The 17,214-nt window shown below is 39.6% G+C and overlaps 1 protein-coding gene across 3 annotated transcripts in view; it reads right to left on the bottom strand.

Moving 5' to 3' along the window:
- Positions 1 to 1,111: 1,111 nt before the first annotated feature.
- CERS6 (ceramide synthase 6) overlaps positions 1,112 to 17,214 on the bottom strand; it is a 359,026-nt gene continuing 342,923 nt past the window's right edge. Inside the window, exons 9-11 of one of the 3 annotated variants that reach the window (XM_024978051.2) lie at positions 10,669 to 10,825; positions 10,088 to 10,111; positions 1,112 to 7,592 (exon numbers count right to left, since the gene is read on the bottom strand). In XM_024978051.2, the coding sequence (XP_024833819.1) occupies positions 7,440 to 7,592; positions 10,088 to 10,111; positions 10,669 to 10,825 (334 nt within the window). In that variant the 3' untranslated portion in view covers positions 1,112 to 7,439. The remainder of the gene's footprint in view (positions 7,593 to 10,087; positions 10,112 to 10,668; positions 10,826 to 17,214) is intronic. The other 2 variants (NM_001193132.1, XM_024978054.2) reach the window with 2 other exon arrangements.

The raw sequence follows: 17,214 nt of genomic DNA on the forward strand, positions 1-17,214 counted from the left end.
CTAACAGTGACTTCTGTTTCCTGCCTGGACTCTGAAAGACACTTTACATAATTTTCAAACTGCAGTGTTTAGGAATGATAGAACTTTTCTTTCCTCAGGTTACAGTGGCTGTGGGGATGTGGTCCTCAGGCTCCATTCACTGAGGTGACTGGTTCTGAGGGACCACCCTGCATGCTGGTGCATGACCCTGCTGTTGGGCTGCCCTGCCACCTTTCACCATCGTTGGCACTGCTGCCACTGCTCCAGGTGAAGCAGGCATGGGGCTGATGGAAACAGAAAGCGCATGTGCCCGGATGGATGTTTCCCAGCAGTAAGGAAGGGGGCCCAGAGAATCCGAGTTGCATCATGACTATTTGGGAGAGATGTTTGGAGAGTTATAGCGTAGACGCTATGCTATGTTAACAGACCTGGAAGAGCTCCTGGCTTCCCCAAATGGTGCATCGCTAATAGTCTTTTTGTGCCTCAGAAAAATTTTGGTGGTTTAATTTATTATAGTAACTCATACTTGGAGTCAGAATGTTGTTGGGGGTGGTTATGATATGTGTAAGATTTTTAATAGGGTGTTTGCTTAATTTTTTATAATCCTGGTGGTGGTGGGGGTGTCTGGTTGAATGTCAGTGCTATTTTTACAGCTCTTGAGATACGAGATGACATAAGCTTAGAGCAGAAGAGCCGCTGGGGGAGACAGAGTTACACGGGAAAGACAAAGAGTGAGAGAAGATCTAACAAAGTGGGGCACAGACCCTGAGAAGATGTTGTCAGTCAAGCTCCTATGAGCGCACATTCTCTGAGGGGCAACTTTGTGTGTGTTGGGCTTTGTGTTGTTTATCCTAACTGCCTTTTTTATAGCTTGGAAAAAATCAGTACAGTTTGATATATTTGAACTGATAACTTTGTAAATTCTAGTTTTTCAGAATGAAGTACTACATAAAATTTAACTTGAAGCTTTATATCTTAATTGTCAAAATGATATTATAACATAGATATGTTATATGTGTATATATAATATATAATTATATATATAGACCTTATATAATTAGACCTTTCTTAAGTGGAGCACAGGGTGTTGGATGGTGAACCAACAACAGAGTCCAACAGACCACAAGAGAACTTGAAGTAGAGAGGTTTATTATTCACAGGTCCTGGGGGGAGTACATGGGACACCAGGAGGGGCCACACAGGAAGGTCAGGCAGCGTACAGACAGAGAGAAAGAGACAGGATCTGGGGCACATGCCTTTATTAGGGTCCATGGGTGCAGAGCCTTGGAGTCCCTGGGCTATGGCCAGATCGGTCAATTCAAGCCAAAAGAAAGAGGTTATGGTAAGCCCCCTTCCCTGGGGAGGGTGGGTCTTATCTAAGGGATGCATAAGGCATACAAAAGCACTGGGAGGCAGGAGACAGTTGATCACAAGGGCTGTTGGGGACATCACATCAGGGAGTTACATTTGCTTGTGACTCTGGGCTGCTATTCAGGACATGCACCTGTATGAGGGGCTAGTGTCAAGCTATGGTCCCTGCAGGCTGTTTGCCAAACAAAATGGATGCTGAGATAACAACACCATCAAGTAGCTTAGCTAAATTCTTGACAAAATAACCTGTAACAATATATATGTATATATATAACGTATAAATACTACATTCCTTTTTCATAATCATAGCGACTCTGGGATTTGAGGAGGCTTACAAGAAAACTGTAGGATGATGTGAACACTGAAATGAATCTTGTCCAGGAAGATGTGGCACATTACCAATACAAGTTCAGTAGTGCTTACAGAAAAGGGCATTTACACTGTACTCTTAAGACTTATCTTTATTATGAAAGTGTTTTCAAAGTAAAATGATCCTCATAATAATGACTGCTTCCAGAGATCAAGAATGAATAATTATATTTTCATATATAATTATATGAAATCAATCATATAAAATCAGCAAAATACAGTAACAATACATAACATAATTCTAATTGGCTAACAGTACATCATTCCATTTCTGACAGAGATGCTCAAGCACTGACTTAACAAGTAAGGTTTTGTCACCTATCCTGTTTCTCACTGCAAGTTGAAAAAAATCAAATCCCCAAACTAACCACCTCCCTTTTGCATGACACCAAATGGCTATGGAGGTAACTGATCATGTGGGCAAAAAGGAGATGAAAATCATGAGCTTAGAGGCTTTATGAAACTTTGGGAAATCAAACTTGGAGGCTATTTTCCATATTTAAATTAATGAAGCTCTAAGCTAAAAGTTCTAGAATCACCATATAACTGTTCCTATCACAGAGTGAATTTCTATTTGGCAACTAATCTTTAAAAACCTCTATTTTTTTAAGGGCAGATTTACAATCACAGTTTAAAAAAACTGTTGCAGATCCAAAAGAAAAAAAAATTGTCTCTATAAAACCTAATTTTCACTTAAAATAGAAATCACACCAACAGCTGTTGTTCCCTGGTTTCCAGGCCATGCAACACATACCAAAATAAGAAGCCAAGCTCTCATTGACTTGTGTTGAGGAAAACAGGCTCATATGGACACAATATTTTTTTTTTTTTAATTGAATCAGAGAAGGAAGTGTGATACACAACTGATCCAATGGTTATTGGGAAATTGATAGCAGATAAGTGACAATATTTTAGATTCATTTTATTACGATTTAAAAGACTTAAAAGAAAGTGAGTGGAAGATAAACAAGCTAGATCTTAGGCTAACAGTCCCTTCCCATTCCTTCCTGGGCACTCCTGAGAATGTCTAGTCTTGTGGAGACATCATATCATGTGTCATCTGCTTGCAGAGACTTGTATGTCTTTGATTGGATGGGGATCTTAGCTTATGGACATTTGGTAATGTGTTCCATTCAAAGGCTTCAGGTTGAACTCACATTGGAAAGACTAAGGTACTCTTTTGGGTGATTACAGATCTTATTAATAGCTACTTATAATGTTTTATGTTCTTTAATACAATTTTCTCCATAAAAGACAGCATCAGGTATGCTTCCAGTGAGCATATGTTAGGCATTTCGACAGCACAGTGTGGACAAGTGGACATCGACTTGTCCACTACCTCCTTAGCATCTACTGAACGCCCCCTAGGGGACGGGAGGGGACCATGCATGCAAATGCAAACCACAGGGCCTGTTTCCAGCCTATTAAAAATGAAGAATTAAACTGTGGCCACAGTGAACCAGTGTTAATTACTATCTGGTAATTTGAAAATGGTACAATTTCATTTTACCGAGAGAAATTTAAACCTACTATGGGGACAACAACAATGTCACTTAAAAAAATATCTTGCATTTTGCATGAACTGTTTGTGATTGACAGTACTCCTTTCATGGACAGGACACTGGCGCAGACTTTGATCTGATTTGATTTTTTCTTATTTGAACACTAGAAACATTTCAGGGCTACTAATATTTATCTACAAAGCAGGAATCAGCTAAAGACAAATAGGGGGAAAAAGTAAGCTAATTATAATCTTAAGACCTCAAATAGCATGTGAAATGTAAACATTTAATCTCTTACTTCTAAAGAATTTCTTGAAACCTCTTTGGACACAATGACATCATAGGACATACTAATAAAGAGAATTATTTAATACCTTTGTAACTATTCTATATAATTTTCATATTTCAAATTAAGAAAAAATACTCAAATATCCAGGCAACTTTGGCATTAACATCTCCAAGTAGGGGACAAAAGTAACTACCAATGCAAAAATCATGAACAGCTTGGGAACAATCATGGTTGTCCCTAAAGTTCTCTTGGAAGAGCTCTTTTTTAAAGACTCAGGTGTGCTGAAATGAAACATGATGTCTTACTTCAGCCCAAATAACAATGAGGTTGAAATATACAGAGTGGAAAATTCAGACCCTTTCTACCCAAGTTGCAAGTGTGCAGTTTGCTCAAATTCAAACTCTCAAATACTCAGAATGAAAAGTTTGGCAACAGAACAGGACATTTTCAGGTTTACCTGTCATTTTGGCTGCAGGTGACCAAATTTTATCCCACTAAAGAGTTATTTCTCTCACCCAGTTGCTTGTTTACTTTGGAGAGCCTCTACACTGGAGAGCCTCTGTCCAGCAGCTGAGCTGGATCTGAATGTTAATAAAATCCTTGGGTGAAGCAGAAATCTTGTGCATTTTCCTCAACACTTAGTTTAATAATCCAAAATACGGATAGCTGCTCCCCTACTGTTAACATTTGTAACACTTAATCTGGAAGTGGGGACTACTTAGATGCTGACCTTAGGGCCTTCATGATCTGAACTCTGAGGCAAAGAGGCTGAAAGGAGTCTTCCCCTCTCAGCTGTGGAGGTGGCGTGAACAGGCAGTAAAAAGGGAGGTGGAAAGCTTCTATTGCACATGGCGGATGGTTTTCATGAAAAGAATATGGATAAGGATGAGTCAGTGATATTTTGGTTTTATCACGTTTTTCTGAGAAACCTACATGTACATACACAGATCACACATTTTTATATCATTTATTGACCCAAGGCCAAATTCTAGTCGAATTTCTACATTTATCTCCCTCTAATTGGTCTAGAAACGCTATAGAATTGGAGAAAATATTACTTTTTCTAGATTCCTTCCTATATACCCCTTTGTACCTTGGGAAGATTTGAATATGACCAGGACAGGCTAAGTCAATTAATGGGAAACAACATTCCTACTAACCTATAGCTGACATTGCAATACACACTTCCAAAGCTATGGCCTGGCACAGGTAGAAGATATGAGATCTCACATATTTTCTCTCTCAGGCTTATCAGGCCACCATGGGAGAGCAGTAGACAAGAGATACATTATTCTTTATCTCAAAAGACCTATAAACACTATTTTGATGAATCAAAAAGGACTCTTTGCCTTAAAATGTAAAATGAAACACAAATGTATTGATACATAGAAGACTGCTTTGTTACTGTCAGTGGTCAGGGAGGCTCTGAGAATTCCCAGTTCTCCTTCTAAGTGATTTTTGGGAAGAACAAAAGTCAGATGTTCAGATGTCTTTGCTAAGGACAGGCAATTTTCTTCATGTCATGCAAGTCTTCTAAACCTTTAATTTACAAGCAGATCTTTTGAAGTTATTCTTCTACGCTAAAGAGTGTCAAATGACCCAAATAGAAGCACACTGTGGCTTTCTGGTTTATTTCACCCATCAGAGGACTTGCTCTAGATACTAAAGCAAGGCACGAGGCTTTCTTCTGTTCCGTATCTTAGTTGAGAAGACATTTTCACCTTATCAAAACTTTTCAGCTATAACATGCTTGCTGGTTTACTTTTTATATATCTGCATTTTAGCAGATGTTCAGATGACAAGTACTTTTCATATTTAATGATTGGTCTTACAACTTGACCATCCATAAATTACTCTCCTAGACATACCCCTGTTCTGTGAAATAAAATAATAAGGTTTTCCAAGAAGAGTTAATCATACCATTTCGTCAACAAAAAAGCAGACATATTTCTAAGGCCCTTCAATCATTACTATGGACCATACCAAAGACACATTATTTTATAAATAGGTGGGAAGAGATTTAACATTACGGGGTGAGGTTTTGTTTGGGAGCATTCTTTTAACTATTAACAATCATGGTGCACATTGTGGGCACAAAGTTTTACTTCAATTAAAAAAAAAAAAAATTGACCTGAATGTGAGTGGCTTTGGGCAGGACATGCGCTTTTTAGTACTTTGCTGTCCTTTTCACTAGTCCTGACCTGCACATTGATATCACTTTGTGGTTTTGGACTCTTTGTTTCAGGAGATAGTCTTCCTGATTTATGAAATAAGTATAATAACTTTTTATTCCCTTTTACTAAAAGCTGGAAGAAAAGAGATAAAATCTTTGGTTTATGTGTATGGTTTTCTTATCTATACATAAATAACACTGCCCTGTAGGAGACTACAGAAACTTATTTTTTCAGTAGTCCTTCTCATTTACTGAGTAGAATTTTTGTTGCTTTTTTTCTGGAAATAGCTCCATTTGAACAAAAATTCCTGGAAAATGAACAAGTCCTTCAAAGAAGCAGACAAAAGGACCTACAGTCTAATACTGCTCAGTTTCTAGTAACAGGAAATTCTGTTATGTTAGGGTTATGTTTAAGGAGAAAAGACAAAGGGTAAAATGGTCTTATTCTCACTGGCTTTATTTTGCCCAGAAAAAAAACAAAACAAAACAAGATCAAATACTAGAGAGGGTGCTTTCTTGAAAGCTGGTTGCAGTAATGTGCTTTGCACTAGAGGTGACTTTTGGCAACTCTTGGAAGTCCCCTTTCTCTGTCCTCAAATATACTTAGCTTCTTTTTTTCATACCATAGCGGAAGACTGCACTAATTAAAGGGGTTGTGGTAAAACCTGGTTGAAATCTGCTACTCTCTTTGTATTACTCTCAGATCATGGGACAAATTCCCAGTTGGAAGACTGATTTCTTTGTTTGTAACCATGAACTTAAGTTTTCCTTCAGAGCTGGAGCACTGACCCCATAATGGAGAATAAAGAAAAAAAAAGTCTCTGTAACCTAAAAAGTTAATCCCAACTAGCTACCATTCTCACTGAAGAAACTTTGGCTGTGTGTGCAAGAGAGGAAGTCTATTCCAAAGTAATTTAATACATACAAAACAATTTTAAGTCCTCCAATAACCACACTCTATTTGGAACAGCTAATTGACCATGAAGGGTTTCCCTCGTAGCTTAGTTGGTAAAGACTCTACCTGCAGTGCAGGAGACCTGGGTTTGATTGCAACCCACTCCAGTGTTCTTGCCTGGAGAATCCCATGGACAGAAGAGTCTGGCAGGCTACAGTCCATGGGGTCGCAAGAGTCGGGCACAACTTCACAACTAAACCACCACCACCACCACCAATTGACCATGAAAAATGATAATTACAAAACTGAACTCATCCTGTTTCAACTTTACACTGGGAGAAAGGTCACTTGAGACTGAATAGGCCATTTCAGAACGGGCATTGTGACACAAAGAGAGCAAACCTATTTGGAGTTGCACGAGAATCTTGCACTGGGTTTTGCTTGCTCTAAGTGACCAATTAAGCTGATGCTCCTAGTGGACTAGGTCACAGCAAGAAAGGGGTAGAAGCAAACGGAGCATCTCCCTCACTGTCATGAACCCAGAGAGTAAAAAGAGGAAACCCTCTTTTGTCCACAGATTTACAAACAAATACAAAAAGAAAATAAATAATATTCTAAGACAGTACAAATGCAAATACCGTTCCCTTGTGTCAATTACATAAAGCATGCCTACATATATAGAAGGGTACTTCTTCTTCATTCACAGACAGGACATATGGCAGTGCACTATTCAAAATGCTTTGATAATCCTAATTTTTGTTTCTGGTGCTGAGAGATTATGAAAGGAACTGCATTTGCAATTTATTAAATACTTCCAGGAACAAACAGTTCACTTTGTTTGGGACTTGTGGTTTTGAGGAATTAATCATCCATGGCACAAGCGCCAGTGAGGAGATACCCGTTGGTACCACTGGTCCCATTGGTGGTGGTCGCAGTATGGGGGTTCTTTCCTGGAGGTTCTGAGTCCTCCTCATCTGAGCTAGACTCAATATCACTTCGATCATCCTTGGACACCTGTGGAACACAAGAAGGTGAGTGCAACCGGCTCTGAAGAAATCATAAAGGTATAGCATGCTCAGAAGTACATGCAGTCATACATAAAGGAAAACATCTAAGTATTAAAAAAATCAAACAGGATAGGAGCATTGCCAGAGTAATAAGTTCTTCTTCATTGGAAATAGAGCAAAGTCAGTGATCAAGGAATGTAGGTGGACTTAGGCATCACAGGGGGTTAGCCTTGCTGACTTCCTTAAGTTACCTTTAGATATTCAGAACGTACTAGACCATGAACCCCACTCTTACTGCAAAGTAGCATACCATACTACTAGAATGGCACTATAGGAATTTGGTACAAATGGAACTATTTATTCTTTGATGATCACATTCTCTTTGAGAATCCTTTAGAGTCAGCTCTCAATTAATTACACTAATGGAGATATTTACTAGCTCTGATCATTAAAACATCATTCTTATTTGGCTTTTAAATGTATTCTTGTATGATTTAATTTGTCTTTCTGTCTGCTAGAATTAAGTAGAAATTTTGTTTTATATACAACATAACAACTAATGGCAGCAGGAGGCATTTGGGGTACTTGCTGGGTAAGGAATAGTTTAAAATATTTCCCAAGAAAAATCTAGTGACTGGATCATCATGAATTGACTCCCATCATTCCAGAGTTCTTCCATCCTTCATTCAGACTCATCAAGTCATGAGGATGACTTGGCATCAGGATATAAGTCTATACATTTCCATAAATAATGAAAAAAAATCATATGGTCTCATAAGGAGGTAACGTAGGAAGAAATTAAGGAAATACACTACTGCTTTTAAATTAAAATAGTTCGTACCTCCTACTTTATGCCTACAAACATAGTGAACATTTATCCCAACAGGCCTTAACATCCCTGGGTAACTGAGTGGCATGAACTTCTTTTCTAAGGGGGGTGGCAATAGGGACCTGGTGGCTTGTTTGGCTTCACAGAATGTTTCCCAATCTAGTCCCTTTTGATTCTCTAAGAGGTGGATTGAAAAGCTGGCAGAGTCTCCTGGGAAGCATTTCAGAATGAACTGAGGGATTTCCCACATCTCATTCTCTCTGTGTCACTGCTACCCTCCAACTGGAGAACCCTGGACTCCACTGCTCTCCCAACCTGAGAAGCCCCCATTCCTGCAGGACAATATCACCTCTATCAGGTGGGGTGGGGATGGGAGAAGGTGAGAACTGAGGACTGCTGCTCCAGCCTAAGCAGAGATGATTGAGTAAATATGTAAAAATGGATCTCACTCTAATGGCCCTTGAGATGAGACTTAGCTCACAAGGACCATCTCCAAGAAGATTTAGATACTGAAACACCAAAAGGACTAGATTATAAGGATACTTTAACTTAAAAATAAAAGATGGCTCACAAAGACAGCATTGGAATAAAAGCTCCACTACATTTAGCAATCCATTAGTCGTGAATTAAGCTGCGAATGGGAAAGAAAACTCCAAAGAGTGATTAATTTACATTTGCATGCTTAGTAAGATTATTTTTAATTGCATTTGGAAAAAAAAACTATACTTAAGTTACCTTCAAAGAAAGGAACAATTTAGAGTATCTTAAAATAACCCACAGGAATATAAAGCCTATGACCCATGGCTATGATGAATTTTACTGTCTTAGGTAAGCAGCAATGCCAGTTAAGATATTTTGAAACCTGAGATCTGGAAAATTGACTGCCTCCTTGAAAAGTTGAAGGAGTAAGCTGGAGAGAAGACAATATACCTGGTAGAAATAGCAGTGCAGTAAGGACACAAATTATCTAATCTATGGCCCCCTTGCATTTTCAGTCACCGTTACCATAATGACAGTATTGTGCAATTTGTATGCAAATGAGGACAGGAGAGATTTTGTTGTTGTTGTTGTTTTTGTTTGTTAGTAGAAATACACGCTCATTTTAGAGTAGGAGGTCATAGAGAAAAAGGTAAACTTTTGCTTCTAAACAACTCATTGCTCTAATTATTTTGGATTTGCATAGGAGACGATGCCAAGTATAGGCTTCATACTACGTGACTCGATGCCCCGAGCCCTCGTGACAGGTGCTTATGGAGGACAAAGTGGTCAGGTGCTGTCCTGCAGCCCAGGGCAGTCTTGGCAAAGAGCTGCTGCTCAGACCTCCCTGCTTGGACCATGCTGATCCTCTCCTCAACTTAGTTCTGCTTCTGCTACTTCACTTTGGTCTATTTCTCTTTTTCAACCAATGTTGAACACCAGTGAAAGAAATCCACTTCTTTCTCTATTGGATCATGCAAAATTTAGCAGAATGCAGGCTCACACAAAAGGGCACTAACTGAGCATCCCTAGCATCCCTCACAGCTGGTGGGAGCCACACCTTGGTTAGAGCCTCTAGGCAGTGTCAACAGATTAGATAGAACAATATGCACCAGAGAACAAAAGCACCAGAGTGTTGCTCCAAAAGGCTAACGTGGAAGCCAGGATGGCGAGAGAGAGAGGGGTGAGAAACTTACATGTAAGGGGTTCCACTTCCCAGACTTCCAGGTGGGCAGAAGGAAGAGAACAAACAATGAAAGTAAGAAAATGTTGCAGAGAATGTTCCAGAAAAGTCACTGCTCTACACAGAGGGGTTGAGGCCCAGGATGCTTTATCATGAGCCCCATTTTTAACCAAAGAGATTTAACTAAATATTTACTGGCAAGTTATAAATGGTCAGAATGCATCAAGTAACACTTCTTATAAAAGAGTTATTAAATTTCTGTTTAATAGAAGTATAATCAGAGAAGGACCAAAGGAGATAGAGAAAAGGAGAGCAGGAACACAGTAAATAATATATCTCCATGAATCTAAAGTTATGAACACAGATCATTCAGCAAAGCAATGCAGATCACTCAGCAAAGCAATACTACATGTAAAAAAATCACTAAGAGAAAATGAAAATTTGTATTATGTTTCCAAGAGGTTATGCTAAACTTTGAAGGAGAAAAAGCAGTTTTGATGAAATTCTAAATAATAAATAATGTTCTTGGTGATTCAGAAGAACCCCAAACCATAATTTTCTGTGACATATTAGAAAGGGTGAGTGTTATCTTACCTTGCCTTTTGAAATAGCTTTGCAAGCTATTTTTACGATCAAGTAAGACCAGAAGCAGTTCAAGCCTTGTATTACCAACAGCAGTAGGTTAAAAACCCACCAGGAAGGGTAAGGTCCAACAATCTCCCAACTTTCAAATAATGTGGTATTTAACACCCTAAGGAAAAGGAGAAAGTAATCATTGAACACAACTTTTCACTGCCTTCAAAGGAACTCTAGTTACTGCAAAGAAGCATAAAGCCAGTGATACCCACTGGCTGCTCCCTTGCAAGGATGGTCTGAAAGCTAAGTGCTTCACCTAAGAGTCATCACCTGGATGATCCCACCATTGGCATCACATCCCTTGGGATTCTAGCTTGAATAGTGTACTTAGGTTCCCCTTCACTTTGGTTTTCATTTCTTCCATTAATTTTCATCACAGTTTTTGATTGATTCCATTTCTCATTACCTGTTAAAAGGCCTGTACTGTCCTTGTTGTTTTGGGTCTTTAAGTAAGTGTGAGGAACATCATTTAGTAACATTACATTGCAAGAGAAAAAGAGCAATTAATTTCAGAAACACCAGTGAAATTTAAACTATATGCCTAGCATAGTGAGAGTTGGCATATACATAAGACCTAACCCCTGTCCTCAAGTGGTTTATAGCCTCAAAGGAGAGCCCTAATTTTGGGCTGGGTCCATATTTTGTAAGCCTTTTCCTGGTAAAGAACTGGCAACTGAAAGGTATTATATGGAAGTGATGTTTTGAGATGAATGTTGGAAGGATTTTTTTTTTTTAATTATTAGAATATACCGAGTATACTTAGTTTTAAGAGTATATACTTAAGGCAGGCAGAAGTATTTGAAGTAAGTGCTTCTCTCTGTTATCCACCATCAGGACAAGGATGCAGCAGCCACGTGGGGCAGATAAAGGATACAGGATGGCTGGTCTCAGTGCGTCACACTCATCCTAAGCCGCCGGAAGGTGATTTTTGCCTTCCGGATTCGTAGTGCTGCCACAGAGAAGCTCAGCAGTCACAAGATTTTGGAATTATTCCACTTCCTTGCCTTCCTCCTTAGCTGAGTGCTGTGCTGGTTTGGAGATCTCAGTGGGTTAACAAAACTCATCTAAGTGTATTTCCACCAACTGTCACTGCAGTGCTTTGCCAGGACCCTACAGGACAGGTTAGGTGGACAGCACTTGTTCACTAAGGGAGAAGGATGGAAAACTCTTGAATGCAAGACCACTCATGCAAGAACAGAAGGCACATATACAGAACATTTTACTATAAGAGTATGATGAGTGCTTTGAAAAAAGTTAAGTACTTAGTAAATTCATAAAAGGAAAAACTAATTGAGTTAAGAGACAAAGAAAAAAAGGAGAATGAATACTAGAAAAACAGGTCTATGTCCAGTGCAGGTAACCTGCATTCACAGACCAGAATGAGACAGAGTGTGACTCTCATCCTGCCACGCTAGTTACCTCTCAAGAACAACGCTCAACACACGTGAATGTTAAAATCCTAAAATTGAGAGTATGGAATTTAATTTGACAATTCACTAGGAGTAGATTGCTCTATGACATAATAGTAGTATTCATTCTGGTGGAAGAGAACCAACATTAGGAAATCTATTAATAAAATTATCACACATCCATAGGCCAAATCGGTACAAACCTAATTATTTCAACTGCACTAAAAGACATTTGGCAATGTTCAATTCCCCATTGCTGATGTTTAAAAACTGGAACTCAAAGTACTTAATATGATTTTTATTCAATTCAGCTCAGCAGTGGTCATAATACCAGAGTTATTGACTTTATAATCAGGAACAGTCAGCATCACCATTATTATTTAACCCTGTTCTGGAGGTTCCAGCTATAAAGTGTGGTAGAAATAATAGGCATTAAATTTCTATAACTATAACAGCAAACAATGAAACTTTCCAATAACGGAGTGGTTAAAAATTATAAAGAAATTCTAGAAATTATTAAGTCACTCAAAGTGGTAAATATGTTTCAAGACTTTCTTTTGATAGATAAAAATCATAATATGCCAACTCCATAAGATAAATATATATTTGCGTATACACACAGAGAAAATGAAGAGAATTATAATTCATTGGAAGATATTAATCAAAGCCATGTTGGACTTTCTTTGGTGGACTGGGGAATTTTGCATTTTCTTTAAAAATTTATTTATTTATTTATTTAGTTTTGGCTGTGCTGGGCCTTTCTTTGTTGCTGCTCGGGTTTTTCTCTAGTGACGCAAGCGAGGGCTACTCCCTAGTTGCAGCGTGAGGGCTCCTCTTGCTGCAGAGCCTGGGCGTGATTGAGTGCCAGCTTCAGTAGTTGCTGCACGTGGGCTCAGGAATCGCAGTTCCTGAGCTCTAGAGCACAGGCTCAGTAATTGTGGCGCACGGGCTTAGTAGCTCTTCGGCCTGTGGGATCTTCCTGGATCAGAGATTGAACCCATGTCTCCTACATTGGCAGGTGGATTCCTTACCACTGAGCCACCAGGAAACCCTGTATTTTCTTCTTTACATTTTTCACTTTTCCAAATCCATCATAAATAATTAGGGGAAAAAACACAAGTTTTTTGTAAAAAGGAATAAGTTAGGATAATGCCTGAATTCCCAAGAGGCAGCCATCTCTTTATACACCAGGTTACGGGCCCCGGGACAACTGGTCTAAACAGAGTTCAACTCCTGGACAGTGAGACAGAACTCCTACATCTCATTTTTTTCTATCTCCAGCACCTTGCAAAACACTGGGAAGTAATTTGCTCACTGGACCTGCTGGCTGATAGGCCGTGTGTTAGTTCAGTAATCAAATAAATAGATATGCACAAGACAGCTCTGGAATAATCACAATAGTTTTATTTCAGAACCAGCTCTGCTTCTTGACATATTAAACATGTTGACCTTCAGAGGGAATTTAGTTTCATTTGAACAAAAAGAGGTCTTGTAGAAATGGCAACAATGACTGTGTGATGCTATGCATTATAAATTAGCCTTTGCTGAATTATGGGTTTGAGAGCCTTTCTCATCATTACAGTTTGTTTGGCTTATTATGAATAGGGTGTCATGCAGTCGCTGGTGACATGATATCCACATTAATTTTGGAAATGCTGCATCAGAATTCATAGGCTTTGCCATGACAGTCAGTGGCATCTCTGAGATTCTGCTCAGAAGTAATGGATTTCTTTGAAAATTGACTTGGCTGCCTGCAGAGATACTTGGGAAAATACAATCAGTGCACCAAATGGATATATCTCTCAGTGAGAAGCTGGGGAAGAAAAACAATATATGAGGAATTGGGACTAGATATTATGCCACCTGGATTCTGAAAAACAGTAAACCCAGGAAACAGAGCCTCTGTTTAGCCACGGAATGTTTCTCATGAGAAAACTGTCCCTTTTGGGGCAAACTATTAAAATGGTGATTATAGGATTTTGCCCTTTCCTGGAGGTTAGGGTTAGGAGTGTCTATTTAATGATGTCATTATTTAATGATGTCATTACAAATCTACGGTGACAGGGTTCTGAAGAGCGGTTATATCTGAGGGAGGGCTGATGGAGGGAAAGGAGGGAGGTGGCTGGGATGCTGGAAACATTCTTGATCTTGATGCAGGTGGTAATTATGAAGATTATTTACAGGCAAATTTTTACAAATGTAAAAATGTATCAAGTTATATATTGAAGATCTATGTAGTACATTGTGAACATTATATCTCCATCAACTAAAACAGAAAAAAGTACTCTGTGGGCCAAACACTGCCAATTTGCAACCTCTGGGTTGCATAGTTACTATAATATCAGTATCTCTACCCGCCCCACCCCGACACCCTGCGCCACCACCTAATATAAATTCAAGGTATGGCTTCTGAGAAAACAGATTTTTTTCCTTCCCCCCAAATAGCCTACAGCATCAAACCTCCTGTTGCTCTAATCAAGTGGTGGAGAGTTTGGAGACCCCAGGGACCAGAAAAGACCATTTTCCTTTTCATTAAGGTTAGGCTCACTTAACCACTAGATGGCGCATCACGCATGTACAAAGTGTGCTCAAGGAGGTCTGTTCTGCCAGAACCTTGTGCCATAGTTTGGGTCCCAGGAAAAAAAATCACTCCATCATCAGGTAACACTTTCCTAAGAATCTCGCCAAACAATGGAATCAAGAGTCCCAGTCCTGTCTGTGCTTCTTTCTTCCTGCATAACTCCCACTAGAAATGATGCCTGCAGGGCAAAGCTCCAAGCAGTTCACTGGTGACGTGAAGACGCACACTGCCACCCCAATGGTTTAGCTCTGATGGGGTATTTTAATTGCTTTTTAATGAATCATGAGAATTTAGTTTGACTGTGACCTATAGTTACTTTTGTTCATGCTTTCCTTTTATGGATTCTTCATATTTGATTATTTCAGAAATATGTATATACAGGCTACGTGGGGATTGTGGGGGAGGGGAATATATACATTTGTACAGAAAATTTTACCTTTTTTTTTTTTTTTTTAAAGCAAAGCAAACTCAGAGTAGTCTCATTTTAATCCTATATTTAAGGCCTTACTCATTTATATTCTAAACCATCAGTGTGACTTCTGCTTTCCCCTTAAACCTCAGAATTCCAAAAGTTTCCTACTGTCAGAGAGCAGTGTCGAAAGATCTCCACTGGTATCTCATTCAGAAAAGCTATAACCAGTGCCTTTCCCCCATTCTTATCATGACTGCCAACTCAAGAGTTTAGGTTTATATGCAAAGTTATGCAAAGTTAGATAAACATCCTTACTTTCCACTCCATGTATCTTATTACTTTTAAAATATCCCACTGATTTAGAGGCAGGACCACATATTAATGGTTAGAATATTAAAGATGACAGAGGCCCGAGTTCTTTCACTATATGAGTGAAGTTATAGGTGGGTGATTATGATGAGGCCATGGTACGTAACCATAAGCTTTGCCTGCTCCCCTTCCCCTTCTACCTCCACCTAAGAGCTCCATCTGAGCCTTGGGTTGTGTGTTTCTAGAGTGGTCTATATAAAAACTACAATAATTAGATCCGTCTAAAGGGCTTCCCAGGTGGCACTAGTGGTAAAGAACCTGCCTGCCAACGCAGGAGATGTAAGAGATGCGGGTTCGATCCCTGGGTGGGGAAGGTCCCTTGGAGGAGGGCAGGCAACCCACTCTAGCATTCTTGCCTGGAGAATCCCACGGACAGAGGAGCCCAGCGGGCTACAGTCCAGAGGGTTGCAAAGAGCCAGACACCACTGAAGCAACATAGCATGCACACCTATACTCAAATATCCAAAGAGGGTCAAGACTGCTTCTCAGCGAGAAGCAGGTTCAGGGCCTCACGCTGGGGATTGCTGCATGATGTCAGTGGGGGTAGACTAGAAAGGGAAACTTGTTTTACAGTCAGAATGAAGGTGTTCTTTAGAGCTTTTGAATGGTCTTTGACTTTGCTTTTTCAGAGAGACTGCAGTATATTTCAGGATGTGTGCTTCTCTGGCATTTATTTTAATTCGACCTACATGAAACATAAATGAAAAGTAGATTCTACCTGAAACTTATCCATAATCTACTGGCATGTTTTGCTCATTTTAAAGTAGATGCTAGTAGAAAAGCATTTATAATGTACTCTCAACAGAAACCATGAACACAATACCTGAAAAAGGAGTCGGGTAATTAATTCACTGTGATAAGAAATCCTCTTTGTCCTGGGTTTCCTAAGGCAATAAAAACCCCAGGCCTAAAGAACAACTTGGTCAAGTGTTGGGTAGTCAAGGCTGCTACATGACTGAAAAACTCACTCTCAATTTTCTTTTAACAAGATGGCCCCACCCACAGCTTGGGTTTCTCCACAGCACCGGTGTGGGTCAGCAAGATCTCTTTTAGGAGGACAGCTTCTGGGTAGCTCGCAGCTTGGGTGCCTAATTATCTCAAATAATAGATACACGAAGTCTGTAGCAGACATAGGAGTGATTTCTCTATCCTTGACAGGAAGCGAAACTTGAACATTTGTCTTTCCTCTAGCAATGGGCATATCAGTTCTGTCATATTCTATCCAAGTAAGACATGGGATCAATTCGTTTATTTTTATTTTTAGGTCATAGGCTGGTCAGACTTAGACACTGATCCTTATAACACAGCAAGCTTGTCTCTGGTGACTTCCTTGCCAAGGTGGATGTTTTTCTCAAAATTAGTCATTGCCCTCTTGCTGCCCCATTTGCTGTCTGTCTGCCTGAGTTCCCAACCCCTTCACTGCCTGGTCTGCCTTTCTGTATTCCTGACCTACCAACCTGAGTTTCTCTATCCTAGAACATGTCCATCAAGCTGTATCTTGATTCTTACATGCCTGCTTTCAACACTCTGCCTACCTCTTAGGTACCTGCTGTTGCTGCTGCTAAGTCGTTTCAGTAGTGTCTGACTCTGTGCGACCCCATAGATGGCAGCCCAACAGACTCCTCTGTCCCTGGGATTCTCCAGGCAAGAATACTGGAGTGGGTTGCCATTTCCTTCTCCAATGCATGAAAGTGAAAAGTGAAAGTGAAGTTGCTCAGTCGTGTCCGACTCTT

Source organism: Bos taurus, chromosome 2 (assembly GCF_002263795.3).
Source record: "Bos taurus isolate L1 Dominette 01449 registration number 42190680 breed Hereford chromosome 2, ARS-UCD2.0, whole genome shotgun sequence".
In the NCBI taxonomy this organism is placed as follows: Eukaryota; Metazoa; Chordata; class Mammalia; order Artiodactyla; family Bovidae; genus Bos; species Bos taurus.